At 41.3% G+C, this 14,547-nt stretch overlaps 1 protein-coding gene across 2 annotated transcripts in view; it reads right to left on the bottom strand.

The window, feature by feature from the left end:
* sh3yl1 (SH3 and SYLF domain containing 1) overlaps positions 1–9,116 on the bottom strand; it is a 13,767-nt gene extending 4,651 nt beyond the window's left edge. The window contains exons 1-8 of one of the 2 annotated variants that reach the window (XM_046051376.1): positions 9,010–9,116; positions 8,392–8,505; positions 6,147–6,211; positions 4,424–4,536; positions 2,069–2,197; positions 1,830–1,974; positions 870–966; positions 719–775 (exon numbers count right to left, since the gene is read on the bottom strand). In XM_046051376.1, coding sequence (XP_045907332.1) covers positions 719–775; positions 870–966; positions 1,830–1,974; positions 2,069–2,197; positions 4,424–4,536; positions 6,147–6,211; positions 8,392–8,446 — 661 coding nt within the window. In that variant the 5' untranslated portion in view covers positions 8,447–8,505; positions 9,010–9,116. Of the gene's footprint in view, positions 1–718; positions 776–845; positions 967–1,829; positions 1,975–2,068; positions 2,198–4,423; positions 4,537–6,146; positions 6,212–8,391; positions 8,506–8,939 lie in introns of both variants that reach the window. The other variant, XM_046051368.1, reaches the window with a different exon arrangement.
* Positions 9,117–14,547: the final 5,431 nt, after the last annotated feature.

Genomic DNA, 14,547 nt, shown 5'->3' with positions numbered 1-14,547 from the left:
AGACGGAGGTAAAGAAGGAGGAGAGGAAATAAAAAAGGAAAGACGGAGGTAAAGAAAGAGGAAAGGAAGTAAAAAAGGAAAGACGGAGGTAAAGAAAGGAGAGGAAATAAAAAAGGAAAGACGGAGGTAAAGAAGGAGGAGAGGAAATAAAAAAGGAAAGACGGAGGTAAAGAAGGAGGAGAGGAAAGAAAAAAGGAAAGACGGAGGTAAAGAAGGAGGAGAGGAAAGTAAAGAAGGAGGAGAGGAAATAAAAAAGGAAAGACGGAGGTAAAGAAGGAGGAGAGGAAATAAAAAAGGAAAGACGGAGGTAAAGAAAGAGGAGAGGAAATAAAAAAGGAAAGACGGAGGTAAAGAAGGAGGAGAGGAAATAAAAAAGGAAAGATGGAGGTAAAGAAGGAGGAGAGGAAAGTAAAGAAGGAGGAGAGGAAAAAAAAAAGGAAAGACGGAGGAAAAGAAGGAGGAGAGGAAATAAAAAAGGAAAGAAGGAGGAGAGGAAATAAAAAAGGAAAGAAGGAGGAGAGGAAGTAAAAAAGGAAAGAAGGAGGTAGAGAAAGAGGAAAGGAAGTAAAAAAGGAAAGAAGGAGGTAGAGAAAGAGGAAAGGAAGTAAAAAAGGAAAGAAGGCCCTGACTAGTTAAGAAAAGCAGGAGACAAGGAAAGAAAGAAGGAGGTACAAGCACAGCTGTAACCAGCGTGAGGATGGAGGAAGGTAAAACTCACCGGAGGTCTCAGATTTATAGACGGAGATGCTCGGGTAGAGGGCGTTTCCTCTTCCTGCACACGCACACACAGATCATTACACACCGTTTAGCTCGGACATCAGAGCTCTGTTTTGGCAAGGCGTTACCTGAGCTGCTGGCCGGCTGCTGGAAGCTGCTGGCCGGCTGCTGGAAGCTGCTGGCCGGCTGCTGGAAGCTGCTTGCACGCTTCTGCAGAGGCGGAGGTGGAGGTCGGGACGGACGAACAGACTGGAGAGAGAAAAAGATCGGTCCTACAGCTGAAACACATCATCGCTAGAAAAGCAACACCAAAAAACCCTGAAAGACTTCAAAAGCTGAATGAAAGTTGGTCCGTGTCCGGTGACCCGTTTGAAGTCTGAAGGATCTCTGTAGCTAAAACTTAAATAAAGGTACACGTTATAAAAAAAGGTAGCAAAAGATGAACGGGGTCCTGAACATTTAGATATTCTAATTATATATCAGTAGCTGAATGTATGCAGAGATGTTGAATTAGCAAAAAACCTTCAGAAGGCAGATTAATAATGAGCCCTGATTCACTTATGACCAGACAACATTTGTTTGATTTGGAAAAAAACACCCATCAAAAACTGCAGGCTAAAATAATCTCAGACTCAAAACAAAAATCCATCCAAAACAGATTAAATGTTACGAAAATCCAAATACAAACCGGTTGAAATTTAAATTTTAAATGTATAGACAGTAAACACTTAATTTCCTGCATTCTGATGAATTTTTCTGCACCAGTTTCTTTACACATAATTCAGGTGACGATTCAAAATCTATAGCCCAGCTGTAACAGAGTCCAAGTCAGTGCTGCTCTCAGATCTGTTCCTCCTGAAACATCGTCCCTGCTGAGTCGCGACTCAGTCTTCACTCCTCTTTGTGTCTTTGTTTGGAGAAGTAACCTCTTTAAATGTGACTGTGGTTCCTTTTCACATCAATGACAAATTATTCAATTTTAATTCAGCTAGAAACTCCTGGACTTTAACAGCTCCTGTGTTTCAGCAGCTTTTCTGCTCATGTTCAAAACGTTCTAGTAGCTAATGTTTGGTTTAAGCTGTAAACGTTCGTGTGTAAATGGTGTGATTTACCTTTGAGCGCATGTTCTTGTTGGTCCAGTCAGTCGTGTAGGCCTCCGTGTACTCTTCCAGGATGTGGTAGAGGTCGTAACATTCTGGCGGCGGCTCCACATCGCCGTTCAAAATGGCCGACGCACGGATGTCTTGGGAGTAGAACCTGCAGCCATATGGAGCTATGTTCACACAAACAACGCTTTGAACAAAGAGACGGTGAGTGAAGGTGGGCGTTAAGACACAGGTTTTGTACGTACTTGCGGTTGGTTTCTTTGCGTTCGATCAGACCAGATCCCTCCAGAGAAATACCAGCAAACAAACCTCTGGATCTACAGTAGGTGAAGACCGCCGCCGTGCTGCGAATGGCCACGTCAGCCTCCACGTTCCTGAGAGACAGAACGATAAAGGAGGCCATCAGCTCTGTGGCACCAGTGGAGTAACATCACAGCGATTCTTTCTAGACAAACACTACGCACACAACAAGCAACCCATTATAAATATCTAACCTTCCCTGGTGTGGTCGCACTGGAATTAACCAGGAAAAAAAAGAAGCACAAAGCCCAGATAAATAAGCAGAAACTGAACCTGACATGAAAACGTGCACGCTGCTGAACGTACATCAAACATCCCGACGCTTGTTATTCTACAGAAGCACCCGGAATCACAGAGGCAGATAGAGGCAGTATGTGCAGGAATGCTTTGTGGTGATAAAAGTCTGGGAGACACATTTTGTTTGAACGTTCAGCATTAAACTTGATGAAATACAGGGAAAGAACTTGCACATTATTTATGTGATTTAATCAACTAATTTATGTTTAAATTAATTTTGTTACAGTCAGATAAGCCAAAAGAAAGTTTTCATGTTTTCCATGAAGATTACCCTACCTGTTCTGCTCTATGACTCTACTGTATATTTTGTGTGTACTTATACCACGCATCCACGGACATCGTCAATTAATCCTTGAAGTGTGGAGTTAGAAAGAAGTGAGCTACTGGCTACATTAGCCTACTAGCATAACACACACCAATAGAGAGCCTAAGTCACTTGCTTCCCCTTCTGGCCCTTGGAACCTTATTTCGGGAAAAATACGTACGGTAGTCAACGGCGAGAGACAACTTATTTTTTAATGTTGTGTGAACTGAGCCCTGAATTAAACACATGATGTTTCTCAATTTGTTAAAAGATAATTTTGTCCGTCAAGAAAGCAGTTTGTCCTAAAACAGTAAAGTTACGTGTCATTTTGTGTGAAAACCGTTCAGTGAACTACATCTCTCATCTCGCACAATATACGTCGCCAACATGTTAACGCAGTAATGCTAGCTAACGTTTATTGCTTGGTTGCTGCTAGCTAGATAACTTAGCTATGTTCCATGCAGAAATATATCTCACCTGATGTGTTTAATGCAACGACTCTTGGTCCTTTTATCACATCGTCCTGTCATGTACGTTCTTTGACGTTAGCTTCAATAACGTTAGCTTCGGTCACAGAGAAAAAATTACAACTTCACATACGCGACTTTTGGGTTTGTGGTCTTTGTAATTATGTATTTTCACAGTCTGATACCTCAACAGTTTTACATCAAACAGTGACTTTCTTGACTTTTAAATGTATTTTGAAAGTGACAAACGTGTGTAAATCAGGGTATAATCAAAACGGGATCGAAAAATTTGTCATCTCTTGCTGTTGACTACCGTACATATTTTTTCCAAAGTAAGGTCCCACAGTGGTCTACAGGAAGGGGAGGGACTTAGGCTCTCCATCTCCTAGTGTGGGTGCTCGAGTTGCATTGTGGGTAATGTAGGCGCCTCATTTTGACAAGGAAAAAGATGAAACCTCTGATTCTGCTGCACCAATTTTGATTCTCTCTTTTCTTTACCTGTCCATCATGACTCTGACAATGTTGTGGGTCTGAAATGCTAAATCAGTGGCGTGCTCTTTAAATTTTTAGCACTGTCGTATAATCTTTGTAGCCTTCACAAACAGCTAATGCTCTGACCAATGCTCTTCCACTGCTCTGTGGTGTTCCACAGGGCAGGATCCTAGGTCCTCTGTTTTTCTATTTATAAATACTTTCTCATCTAGAATATTTAAAAGTTATTTCTGAAAAGCTGAAACATGATACCGGGTTCGCTGTCCGTATATAAGATCAATGTTTATCTACTCAAATAACACTTGTAAAAATTGAACCTCTTGTTTTGGAGAAGCTGGCAGGTTTAAGTCTAGACAATTTAGTGTCCCCGTCAAAGCTCACCTAATTTTCTTTCTGCCTGCAGCTCCCTTCGTTAACAGCTATTCTGATAGCAGCATTTACCTGCAAGTCAAATACCTGGCTACGCCCACCAACACCTGCCAACAAATGCACACGCGCCCGCCAAAACCTGTCAAACTGCCCTGAAACAACACCGACCTCTATTCTAAAATTAAGCTCGCACACATAAATCACATCTGATGTTGTAACTGCCACAGTGGTTTCTTTGGTTCTGCTTCGGGCGTCTCATGAACCATCGAGGCAGAATAAAGCATTAAAACATAAACTATAATTTACATCATAAGTGATGATTAGAGGGCAATTAAGAGACAGACAGACTGAGTGAGAGTTCTGGTGCGCACCTGCCCATGGGTCCCACGGCAACGGTGCAGTTCCCGCCAAGCGTCAGGTTGCCGCCCTTTGTGAACGCGTCCACGGCCCTCCGCTGGTTCAGGATAATAACCAGGTCGGATACCTGAGGGAGTTACACATACATTGATTTAACCATTTCAAAATGTTTCGCCATGCGGTCGTTTTACGCGGGCACTGCTTCGAAAACTCTGTGTTGGTGTGTTAAAGAACAATCTGAGACAATCAGGTTTGACAGCAACACTTGTAGTATACAATCATAATCCGTCATCTAGCTGAGGGGTTTATCCAAAGCGACTTACAATTGTCATGTGTCAGAGGTTGCACGCCTCTGGAGTGTCTTGCTCAAGGACACATTGGTGGTCTTGAACACGGGTCTCCCACAACAACTTTATTACGAGACAAGTGCGTGTTGGTTTTCTCACAAGGACATATTTGTTGTTAATTGATGATCTTTGTTGTTCTATATTTTTATATTGTCAATTTATATATTTATGTACACAGTATTCTCTTCCGTTGCAATACGTCTGCACAACACATCAGCGACTTTGTTCTTTCTCTGCAAATAGTTGTATTATTTTTCTCTATTCTCTTTATTATTCTTTTATAACTTGCATTGTTTATTCCATATTTATATATTTCTACGTTTATTTATGTCTACATGTAGCACCTTATCACCAAAGCAAATTCCTTGTATGTGTAAAACACTACTTGGCAATAAAGCTGTTTCTGATACTTTATAGTGTTGCTAAAGTTTTGACCTCTTCAGACTGTTGTCATGTCTCCAGCCAGAAATACTCTGCTGTCTTAAAGGTGCCGTAGAATACTCATTGTCAGGGACATACTTGTATTTAGGGTCTCCACTAGAAAATGTTTACATGTGTTAAAGTAAAAAAAAAAACAGCCTAGTTGCACAGCGCTGAATCAAGGCCTGCTATGCGAGAATGGGCATCAACGGATACTGAACTGGATCAGAGTACAAGGAGAAAATATTGTCTGGTTTTACCTCTGATGTCCTCCGGCAGTTCTGCCTCCACTTTTGGTAATTTACAGAGTTTATATGTTACGGGTAGCCGCTAACTACAGCTAACAGCAGCTGCGGCTAGCTACTCCGTTAGCCACGCAGCTAGCCTTCCTATTGCTGATTCTGGGGGTGTGTTGGTGTTTACACCTCTAACTTTAACACAGAAGCTTTGGATTACCCCATGTGTCATCCAGCTGTTTAAGGGTAACGCCATGCTAACAGTATAGCCTCATACTGTAACTTCCTAAAGCTCTAAATATATGCATAAGATTTTCTCAAACCAGTCAGGACTCCAAAGTTTTTTGATCTTAAATGTGCTCATCACTTAGTCCATGGGCCTCTCTCCATCACAGAGAGAGTAAAATGGATGAATTAAAAAATGAGTGGTCACATGACCGATTTCATCTCTGGTTGCCGAGAAACAAGGGGTGTCTCAACCTCCCCGCAGGCTCAAATCACCCCGCTCTATGTATTTTCTTTCTTTCTTTCTTCAAATGTCATTTTCTCATGTTTCAACATCACCTCAAAGAAACATACGGTAACAATACAACAGCTTGACACCAGAAATACAGACATTTTACTATATACACACACACACACACACACACACACACACTGAAACCACTCTAATATCATTAAAATATCAAAAAGGTAGGATTTTCACACATCGTCACGGACACGTGATCACTCACCTCCACCCCGATCTCAAAGCCTCCTCCCAGACCTGCGATGCCGATGGCAGACGGTGCCGACCAGCCTGAACACAAACACACAGAGTGGAGATACATTAATGACGAGGAGGGAGGCCACAGTTTTATTTATTTCCTTCTGTTTTAATAAGAAATAGACACAAGTGCCTCCCTGCATTACATACAGTGATTTAAGTTATGTGCCCTGGGTTTTGCCTCTCAGGCTGCCCTAACCCCCTTTGTGGGTTGAATGCAGCCTTGCAGGAATACTTCCACGTGCAGTGCATGTATGATATAAAGCTGTGAAGAGCTTTTTGTAGTAGAGATGTTGTCTCTTTCTTAGAAACTAAACATGATTAGCAGCCAATTACACAGCACTTGTAATTGTAGATATGTCTATAATGCAGGAACTTGTTTGGCCTCTACAGCGCATGTAAAATAAAAAATATTAGTTAATAAATATAGGTATAGAAGAGAGTTTTGTTTTCGTCCTTCAGTCAGGTGTATAAATCACACAGATACAAACATGGCAGGAAGACTACAGCGGGACTCAACCCTTTCCATCTAGTTCTGTGTTCAGATGCATTCTATCGTTTTCTACTTTCTCTTCTGTAAAAGTACGATTAGTGTCTACATCAGTGAGAAAAAACCCTCAAGAGTGAAGTCATTTTATCACAATCTGCCCAGGACAGTTTGTAGATATGAGATAAGGACATCCTAGACCTCTTTGAAACAAACATAAACTTTAATATAATTCATATGAAAAGCACTCTGTGACCCTGAAGTGTGAAAAGTGCTATTAAAAATAAGAACTGCGTTTAGTCATGCTGATAAGATCTGGATGGTAAAAAACATATTTTGGCTCACTAAAAATAGAATTCAGTGTTCTTGTTTTATTGCCGTTTTAAATCAAACAAACCAGAAAACCAACAAAAAGGCCTGCAGAGGAGGCGTCGTGTCCGGTACGTGTGATCCTCGCCGGGCTTTGGCACGATGACAAACTCCAACATCTGTCACCGCCAGACGAGTAATTACATCAGATGACTGCACGCCGCTGCTCCCCGCGCTGTAGGGAGGTCTGAGGGAGTTTGTTACCACAGCAATGCAACACATCCCCAAAAATAAAATAATAAGGTCACTGTAGACCTCGTGAGGATTCAGAAACATGAAGGAAGAACCTTCAGAATCCCTGCCAGATAGTGACCGCTGACAGGAACACATAGTGTGGACGGACAGGTGGGGTCTTACGTACGGCTGGGCGACAGGGCCGAAAATGTCAGTCCATAATTATCAGGATAAATGTCAAATCATTAATTCTTTCAGGTTTAAAGGCTGATTTTTGATCCTGATTGAAAGTTAACTGTGGTTTTAAACTTCTCTTTATGATCAGAACAAACATTTGATGCCATACAGTGGATCACTTCACATTCAGAACTATTATGATAACAAAGAGAGCCTAAGTCCCTCCCCTTCTGGTGGACCACCATGGGACCTTACTTCGGGGGAAAAAATGTGCGGTAGTCAATGGCAAGAGACAACAAATTTTTTGAATTGTGCTCTGAATTACACATGATGGTAAATTTAAAATAAACACTTAAAAGTCAAGAAAGTCGTAGTTTAGTATAGGACTATGAAAATACACAATTACAAAGACCACAAACCCAAAAGTCGCGCATGTTTCTCTCAATGACCAAAGCTAACGTTACTGAAGCGAACGTTACTGAAGCTAACGTCAAAGAACTTCAATGAGAGGATGACGTGATAAATGGCTGAGAGTCGTTGGATTAAACGCATCAGGTGAGATATATTTCTGCGTGGAACACGGCTAAGTTATCCAGCTAGCGGCAACCAAGCAATGAACGTTAGCTAGCTTTACCGTGCTAACATGTCGGTGACGTATATTGTGCGAGACGAGAGATGTAGTTCACTGAACGGTTTGTTGACGGACAAAATTATCTTTTAACAAATTGACAAACGTGTGTGTAATTCAGGGCTCAGTTCAAACAAGATCAAAAAATAAGTTGTCTCTCGCCGTTGACTACCGTACGTATTTTTCCCGAAATAAGGTCCCAAGGGCCGGAAGGGGAAGCGAGTGACTTAGGCTCAATATTTTTTCCAGTCCCTTTTCCTCAACAAAATAAATTGGTGATTCAAATGAATTAAATGAAACATTTATTGAACACTGGTTTTATTGTAACTGAATTATATTGCAACATAACAGCCCATAATTATCATTATGAAGTCTTACGTCTGTCGGCCAGCCTGGCGATGACGATGCCGCTGCCTCCCCTGGCTGTGATCATGAAGCCGGCCTTGATGACGGAGATGATGGCCAGACCCTCCGCCTTTGCTATCACATGAGCTGCAACACACAGCAGTTTGTTTTATTTTTATTTTTTTAAAAACTGCCTAGTTTTGTGAATGCATGATGAAAACGCCAAAAACTGTATCGCAGCACATATGTGCAGCAGAGGTTTTAGATTATGTGCACAGTGGCATATATTATATTACTGGATTATAATTATTGATGCAGCTGGTAAATGTGGAGCTCATTTGAATTACTTTATATACTGCTGGGTAGCAGCATAATTTATTGTTTGTATTGATAATCTGAAGCTGTCAGACAAATGAAGTGCAGTAAAAAGTACTAATCTTTCCCTCGGAGATGTTGTGAGGTGGAACTACAAAGTAGGAGAAATTGATAAGTTCCTCAAAACTGTACTGAAGTAAAGTACATTAGTAGACTTGCAGCAGTCCATAAATAAAATAAGTTAATTAAGCGCATGTCATCCCTACTTTCTCCCCTCCTCCCTCTTTGTCCTCAGTCCCTAAACACAGACAGTAATGAAGGACGGGGCAGTTTTACGGGGGATGAGTTTGTCCGGTCCGTTCCTGTTGGAGATTTCAGTGAAGTCTCTCAGGATCTTGGCGGCTTTCTTCGCCTCCGACTTCAGGTTGGACGGGATGGGGTTACTCACTGCGAACACACACATAATACGGTGTATTAAAACATCAACAGCTCATTCAGCGTTAGTACCGAGAGCACTGCAGTTATTTACTTTTCAGCCACAGGTGAAACTAAAACCTTGGTTAACTTTTGCGGCACAAAACGAGGAGTCACAAACACTCGTCAATGAACTTCTTGTTGACTTGAATTTGGCCTTATCTACATCTGCACCAAAAGAAGCTGAGCTAACCTCTTAGAAAGCTCTGATTGTAAGGGCTTATAGTAGCCTTTTATTTCTCCCGATATTTACTACTAAAATGTAAGAAAACATTCGTCCCAGCGATTTTAATCTTCAAACAACTTGTTTTGTCCAACCAACAGCAAAATAACAGCAAATTACTCCATTTTCTGCTTGAAAATGACTTCAATCAATTGAAATAGTTGCCAATCACTTTTCTTTGACTTATCCATCTGTCGAGGTTGTTGCTTCATCTCATTCAGCTCCACCAGCCAAATTCAATTTTGGATCTAACATTCACGCTCAATTTGTCATGTTGATTTCTGACATCCTGACATCCATCCCTGGCCTCTGTGCTGGAGGGCGTGGTGGATGGATGTTCGGGCTGCCGTTGAGTCATGTGTTAGGAATGTGCTGGCTGCAGCAGGCGGCATGTTGGCCGACTGGTCTATGCGGTCTTACTCTGCTGTCGCTGTTTGAAGCTCTGACAGCAGAAACAGGAAGCAGAAGGACACGATCGCTGGTTTCTGACCAGAATTTAAGAGGTTCTGTTTCCAGTCCCACTTGTTTGTTAGAGTCAACAGTCATGCCTGAAGCTCTGTGAGGCTGTAAGTACAGACAGCTGTGTCTTCAACAGATTATACTTAAAACCACAAATGTGAACCTCATGGCGGATGGACAAAGCTTTTTAACACAAGACTGCAGTTCTAATAAATATCTATCCAATCAGTCATCGGCTGAACAAGTCATAGGTTCAGACTCTGTGGGTCTGTGATAGAACCACTAACCATCCATTTAATGGCAGAACATCTGAGCTACAACCCCCAGCCATCTTTGATTTAGTCAGATTTAATACAGTGGCTGAGGAGGTCTATTCATCTATAAAGGCGTTTCTAGTGGCCTAAGAGGAAGTTCTACTTGTCTATGATGGGGTTCTAGTTGTTTTTAGCGGAGTTCTAATTGTCTTTGCAGAGGTTATAATGATCTTTTAGGTTCCCGTCATCTATGAGGAAGTTCTGTTGAACCTCTGTGGTACATATGGGTTATTGCGGAGGTTCTAATGGTCTTTAACAATCTATTCATCTATGAGGCGTTTCTAGTGGCCTAAGAGGAAGTTCTACTTGTCTATGATGGGGTTCTAGTTGTTTTTAACGGAGTTCTAGTTGTCTTTGCAGAGGTTATAATGATCCTTTAGGTTCTTGTCATCTATGAGGCGTTTCTTGTGGTCTTACGTTCTAGTGGTCTAAGAGGAAGTTCAAGTTTTCGTCAGTGATAAGGTTCTGTTGGATACTGAGGACATTCTAGTCTTCGTTAAGAAGGTTCTAGTTATATAAGACAACGTTCTAGTTTCTTGTCGAGGTTCCAGTTGTCTATAAGGAGGTACTAGTGATCTTTTACCAATATTATAATGGTATTTTAGGAAGTTCTACTTGTCTATGATGGGGTTCTAGTTGTCTTTTCAGAGGTTCTAATGATCTTTTAGATTCCCGTCATCTATGAGCAAGTTCTGTTGAACCTCTGTGGTATATATGGGTTATTGCGGAGGTTCTAATGGTCTTTTACAATCTATTCATCTATTAGGCGTTTCTAGTGGCCTAAGAGGAAGTTCTACTTGACTATGATGGGGTTCTAATTGTTTTTAACGGAGTTCTAGTTGTCTTTGCAGAGGTTCTAATGATCTTTTAGATTCCCGTCATCTATGAGGAGGTTCTGTTAAACCTCTCAGGGCTCTAGGGTGCGACCATTTTGCTCGCATATGCCCCTAAAAATCGATCCGTGCGAACCGGATAAATGATTCATGAGCACAATGTGCGAGTAACTACAACCTACAATAATCCCCCCACCCTGCCTGCCGCGCTGCGCCGGCCCACGCGACACAAAGCTGGTGTCAGTCAAATGAGAGCTGTTGAAACTCTAGTAGGAATAAAGCCAGCTAGCCACCGGAGCACCGAGAGTTCCCGGTGGGCGGGTCGCTCGGTGGCCGCTTGAGCAGCTCGTTTCAAAAACAAAAGACAGAGATGTCAGCAGCTGTAAAACTATTCAGTAGTCTTGTTTACATCAGATGTAGGTTGTGTGGGTTCGTCCGGTATTTTGTGAATCTGTCCGTGGTTCAAAAACTACACGAGCACCAATCACATTAAAGTTTTTTGTGATGACTGATCAGTATTTCAAAAGCTGTTTTCAATGTCTCAAATTTTCAAAACATCTGTTTCAATATTTTAAAAAGCTTTAACAAAATATTAAGGCCGATGCGTACAGAGACAAGGGTCTTCACTTCCAGTCCTCCAATATTCTCAACTCAGAAGAAAAGGAGCAAACATGTAGTATAACTATGTGTATAATAAGTAGTTTGTTAAACTCTGTTATATTTTTCGCTGTGCTCCTAAATTTCCTCATTTAGGACATGTTAGCGTAGAGCCGTGCCTCTGTGGAGGTTCTATTGAACCTCTGAGCGCAATAACCAATGTAACCCCCTAATTTGGCCATTAGGGAGTTATATTGGTTATTGCGGAGGTTCTAGTGGTCTTTTACAAACTATTCATCTATGAAGCGTTTCTAGTGGTCTAAGAGGGAGTTCTAGTTCTCTGTAATGGGGATCTAGTTTATTTTGCGGAGGTTCTAATGATCTTTTAGGTTCTTTTTATCTAAAAGGAAGTTCTAGTTGTCCAAGATGACGTTCCAGTTGTCTATAAGGTGATCTTTTACAGTCTATGAGGAGTTTTTTATTTTGGGTATTTGAGGAGGTTCCATTGGTTTACGAGATTCTAGTTATCTACAAGGAAGGTTTGAGTCATATGAGTAGTTTTTGTGACCTTTAAGATGAAGTTCTATTGGATAAGGAGGTTTTAATGGTCTTTTAGGAGGTTCTAGGATCTACAAATGTAAAGTCGTCCAAACTGAAAGGTTCTTGTGATGCAGTGTTGTGACTCGGTCATTAAGCAGCTGATGAGCTCATGGACAGGTGATACAGGTCTGATGGAGTTTCATAAACTGACTCATGAAGTCATTAGATCCATCCTAATTCAAGTTCATTCATGAAATGACACACAGCAGGTTCTACACTGAGAGAACAACAGTATGTGACGTCATCTCTGTCGCCATGACGATGCCTCTCAAACCCCCGCACCAATTTTCTGCAAGACAACTAATTAACCAATCACAGCGCCCGAGCACAAACTCAGGGAATCGCTGATTATCATCCCTCATTAACATACAGACACATACAGTCTGACAAGACAACAAACTCTGGTCTCAAAACCTTATCTTAAACTAACTGATTAGACTAGAACCACAACCTCCAGAACTTCTCATAGAGGACTACAATCTCAAAAAAGACGGCTAGGACTTCCTCATAAACGGCTAGAACATCCCTTAGATAAACAGAACCTCCTCCTCCCCGACCACTTGAGCCTCCTGATTGACATCCCAAAAGCCCACTACTACCTCCTCAAAAGACATTTAGATGCCCCTAAGCCACTAGAACATCAATCATCAAATATCCTATAAGAACCTCCTCACAGACGATTACAACCCTACTAGAACCTTGCCAACAAACACCAAAAGACCAACAGAACTTCCTCATTAATTAATATAACCTATAAAATGCAGCAGTAGTAGTAGGAGTACAACCTCCTCAAAGGCTATAACCTCCCTCATAGAGGACTAGAACCTAAAAGCCCACTAGGACTTGCACTAAGACCTCTTTGAATACACACCTTAAACAGCATTAGGACTCCCTTAAAGACCACTAGAACCCCTGCTCCACAGAATGTCAAACACTGCCAGAACCCTCACAATACCAACTAGAACCTAGATGACTACAGCCTAAAAGCCTACTAGAACCTTGTCAACAAACACTAAAACTGTCTAAAAGACCAACAGAACTTCCTCATAAAACTATAACCTAAGAAAATGCTACTACCTCACTAAAAGGCCACTAGAACCAGGTTATAGAAGACTAGAACCTCAAACACTGCCAGAACCCTCACAATACCAACTAGAACCTAGATGACTACAGCCTAAAAGCCTACTAGAACCTTGTCAACAAACACTAAAACTGTCTAAAAGACCAACAGAACTTCCTCATAAAACTATAACCTAAGAAAATGCTACTACCTCACTAAAAGGCCACTAGAACCAGGTTATAGAAGACTAGAACCTCAAACACTGCCAGAACCCTCACAATACCAACTAGAACCTAGATGACTACAGCCTAAAAGCCTACTAGAACCTTGTCAACAAACACTAAAACTGTCTAAAAGACCAACAGAACTTCCTCATAAAACTATAACCTAAGAAAATGCTACTACCTCACTAAAAGGCCACTAGAACCAGGTTATAGAAGACTAGAACCTCAAACACTGCCAGAACCCTCACAATACCAACTAGAACCTAGATGACTACAGCCTAAAAGCCTACTAGAACCTTGTCAACAAACACTAAAACTGTCTAAAAGACCAACAGAACTTCCTCATAAAACTATAACCTAAGAAAATGCTACTACCTCACTAAAAGGCCACTAGAACCAGGTTATAGAAGACTAGAACCTCAAACACTGCCAGAACCCTCACAATACCAACTAGAACCTAGATGACTACAGCCTAAAAGCCTACTAGAACCTTGTCAACAAACACTAAAACTGTCTAAAAGACCAACAGAACTTCCTCATAAAACTATAACCTAAGAAAATGCTACTACCTCACTAAAAGGCCACTAGAACCAGGTTATAGAAGACTAGAACCTCAAACACTGCCAGAACCCTCACAATACCAACTAGAACCTAGACGACTACAGCCTAAAAGCCTACTAGAACCTTGTGAACAAACACTAAAACCGTCTAAAAGACCAACAGTAAAAACTATAACCTAAGAAAACGCTACTACCTCACTAAAAGGCCACTAGAACCAGGTTATAGATGACTAGAACCTAAAAGACCACCTGAACTCTCTCTAAACCAACTACAACTTAGACGACTACAGCCTAAAAGCCTACTAGAACCTTGTCAACAAACACTAAAACCGTCTAAAAGACCAACAGTAAAAACTATAAAAAAAACCCCAAAAAACTATAACCTAAGAAAACGCTACTACCTCACTAAAAGGCCACTAGAACCAGGTTATAGAAGACTAGAACCTAAAAGACCACCTGAACTCTCTCTAAACCAACTAGAACCTAGACGACTACAGCCTAAAAGCCTACTAGAACCTTGTCAACAAACA

Source organism: Micropterus dolomieu, linkage group LG01 (assembly GCF_021292245.1).
Source record: "Micropterus dolomieu isolate WLL.071019.BEF.003 ecotype Adirondacks linkage group LG01, ASM2129224v1, whole genome shotgun sequence".
NCBI lineage: Eukaryota > Metazoa > Chordata > Actinopteri > Centrarchiformes > Centrarchidae > Micropterus > Micropterus dolomieu.
This window is presented reverse-complemented; position numbering and strand designations above follow the sequence as displayed.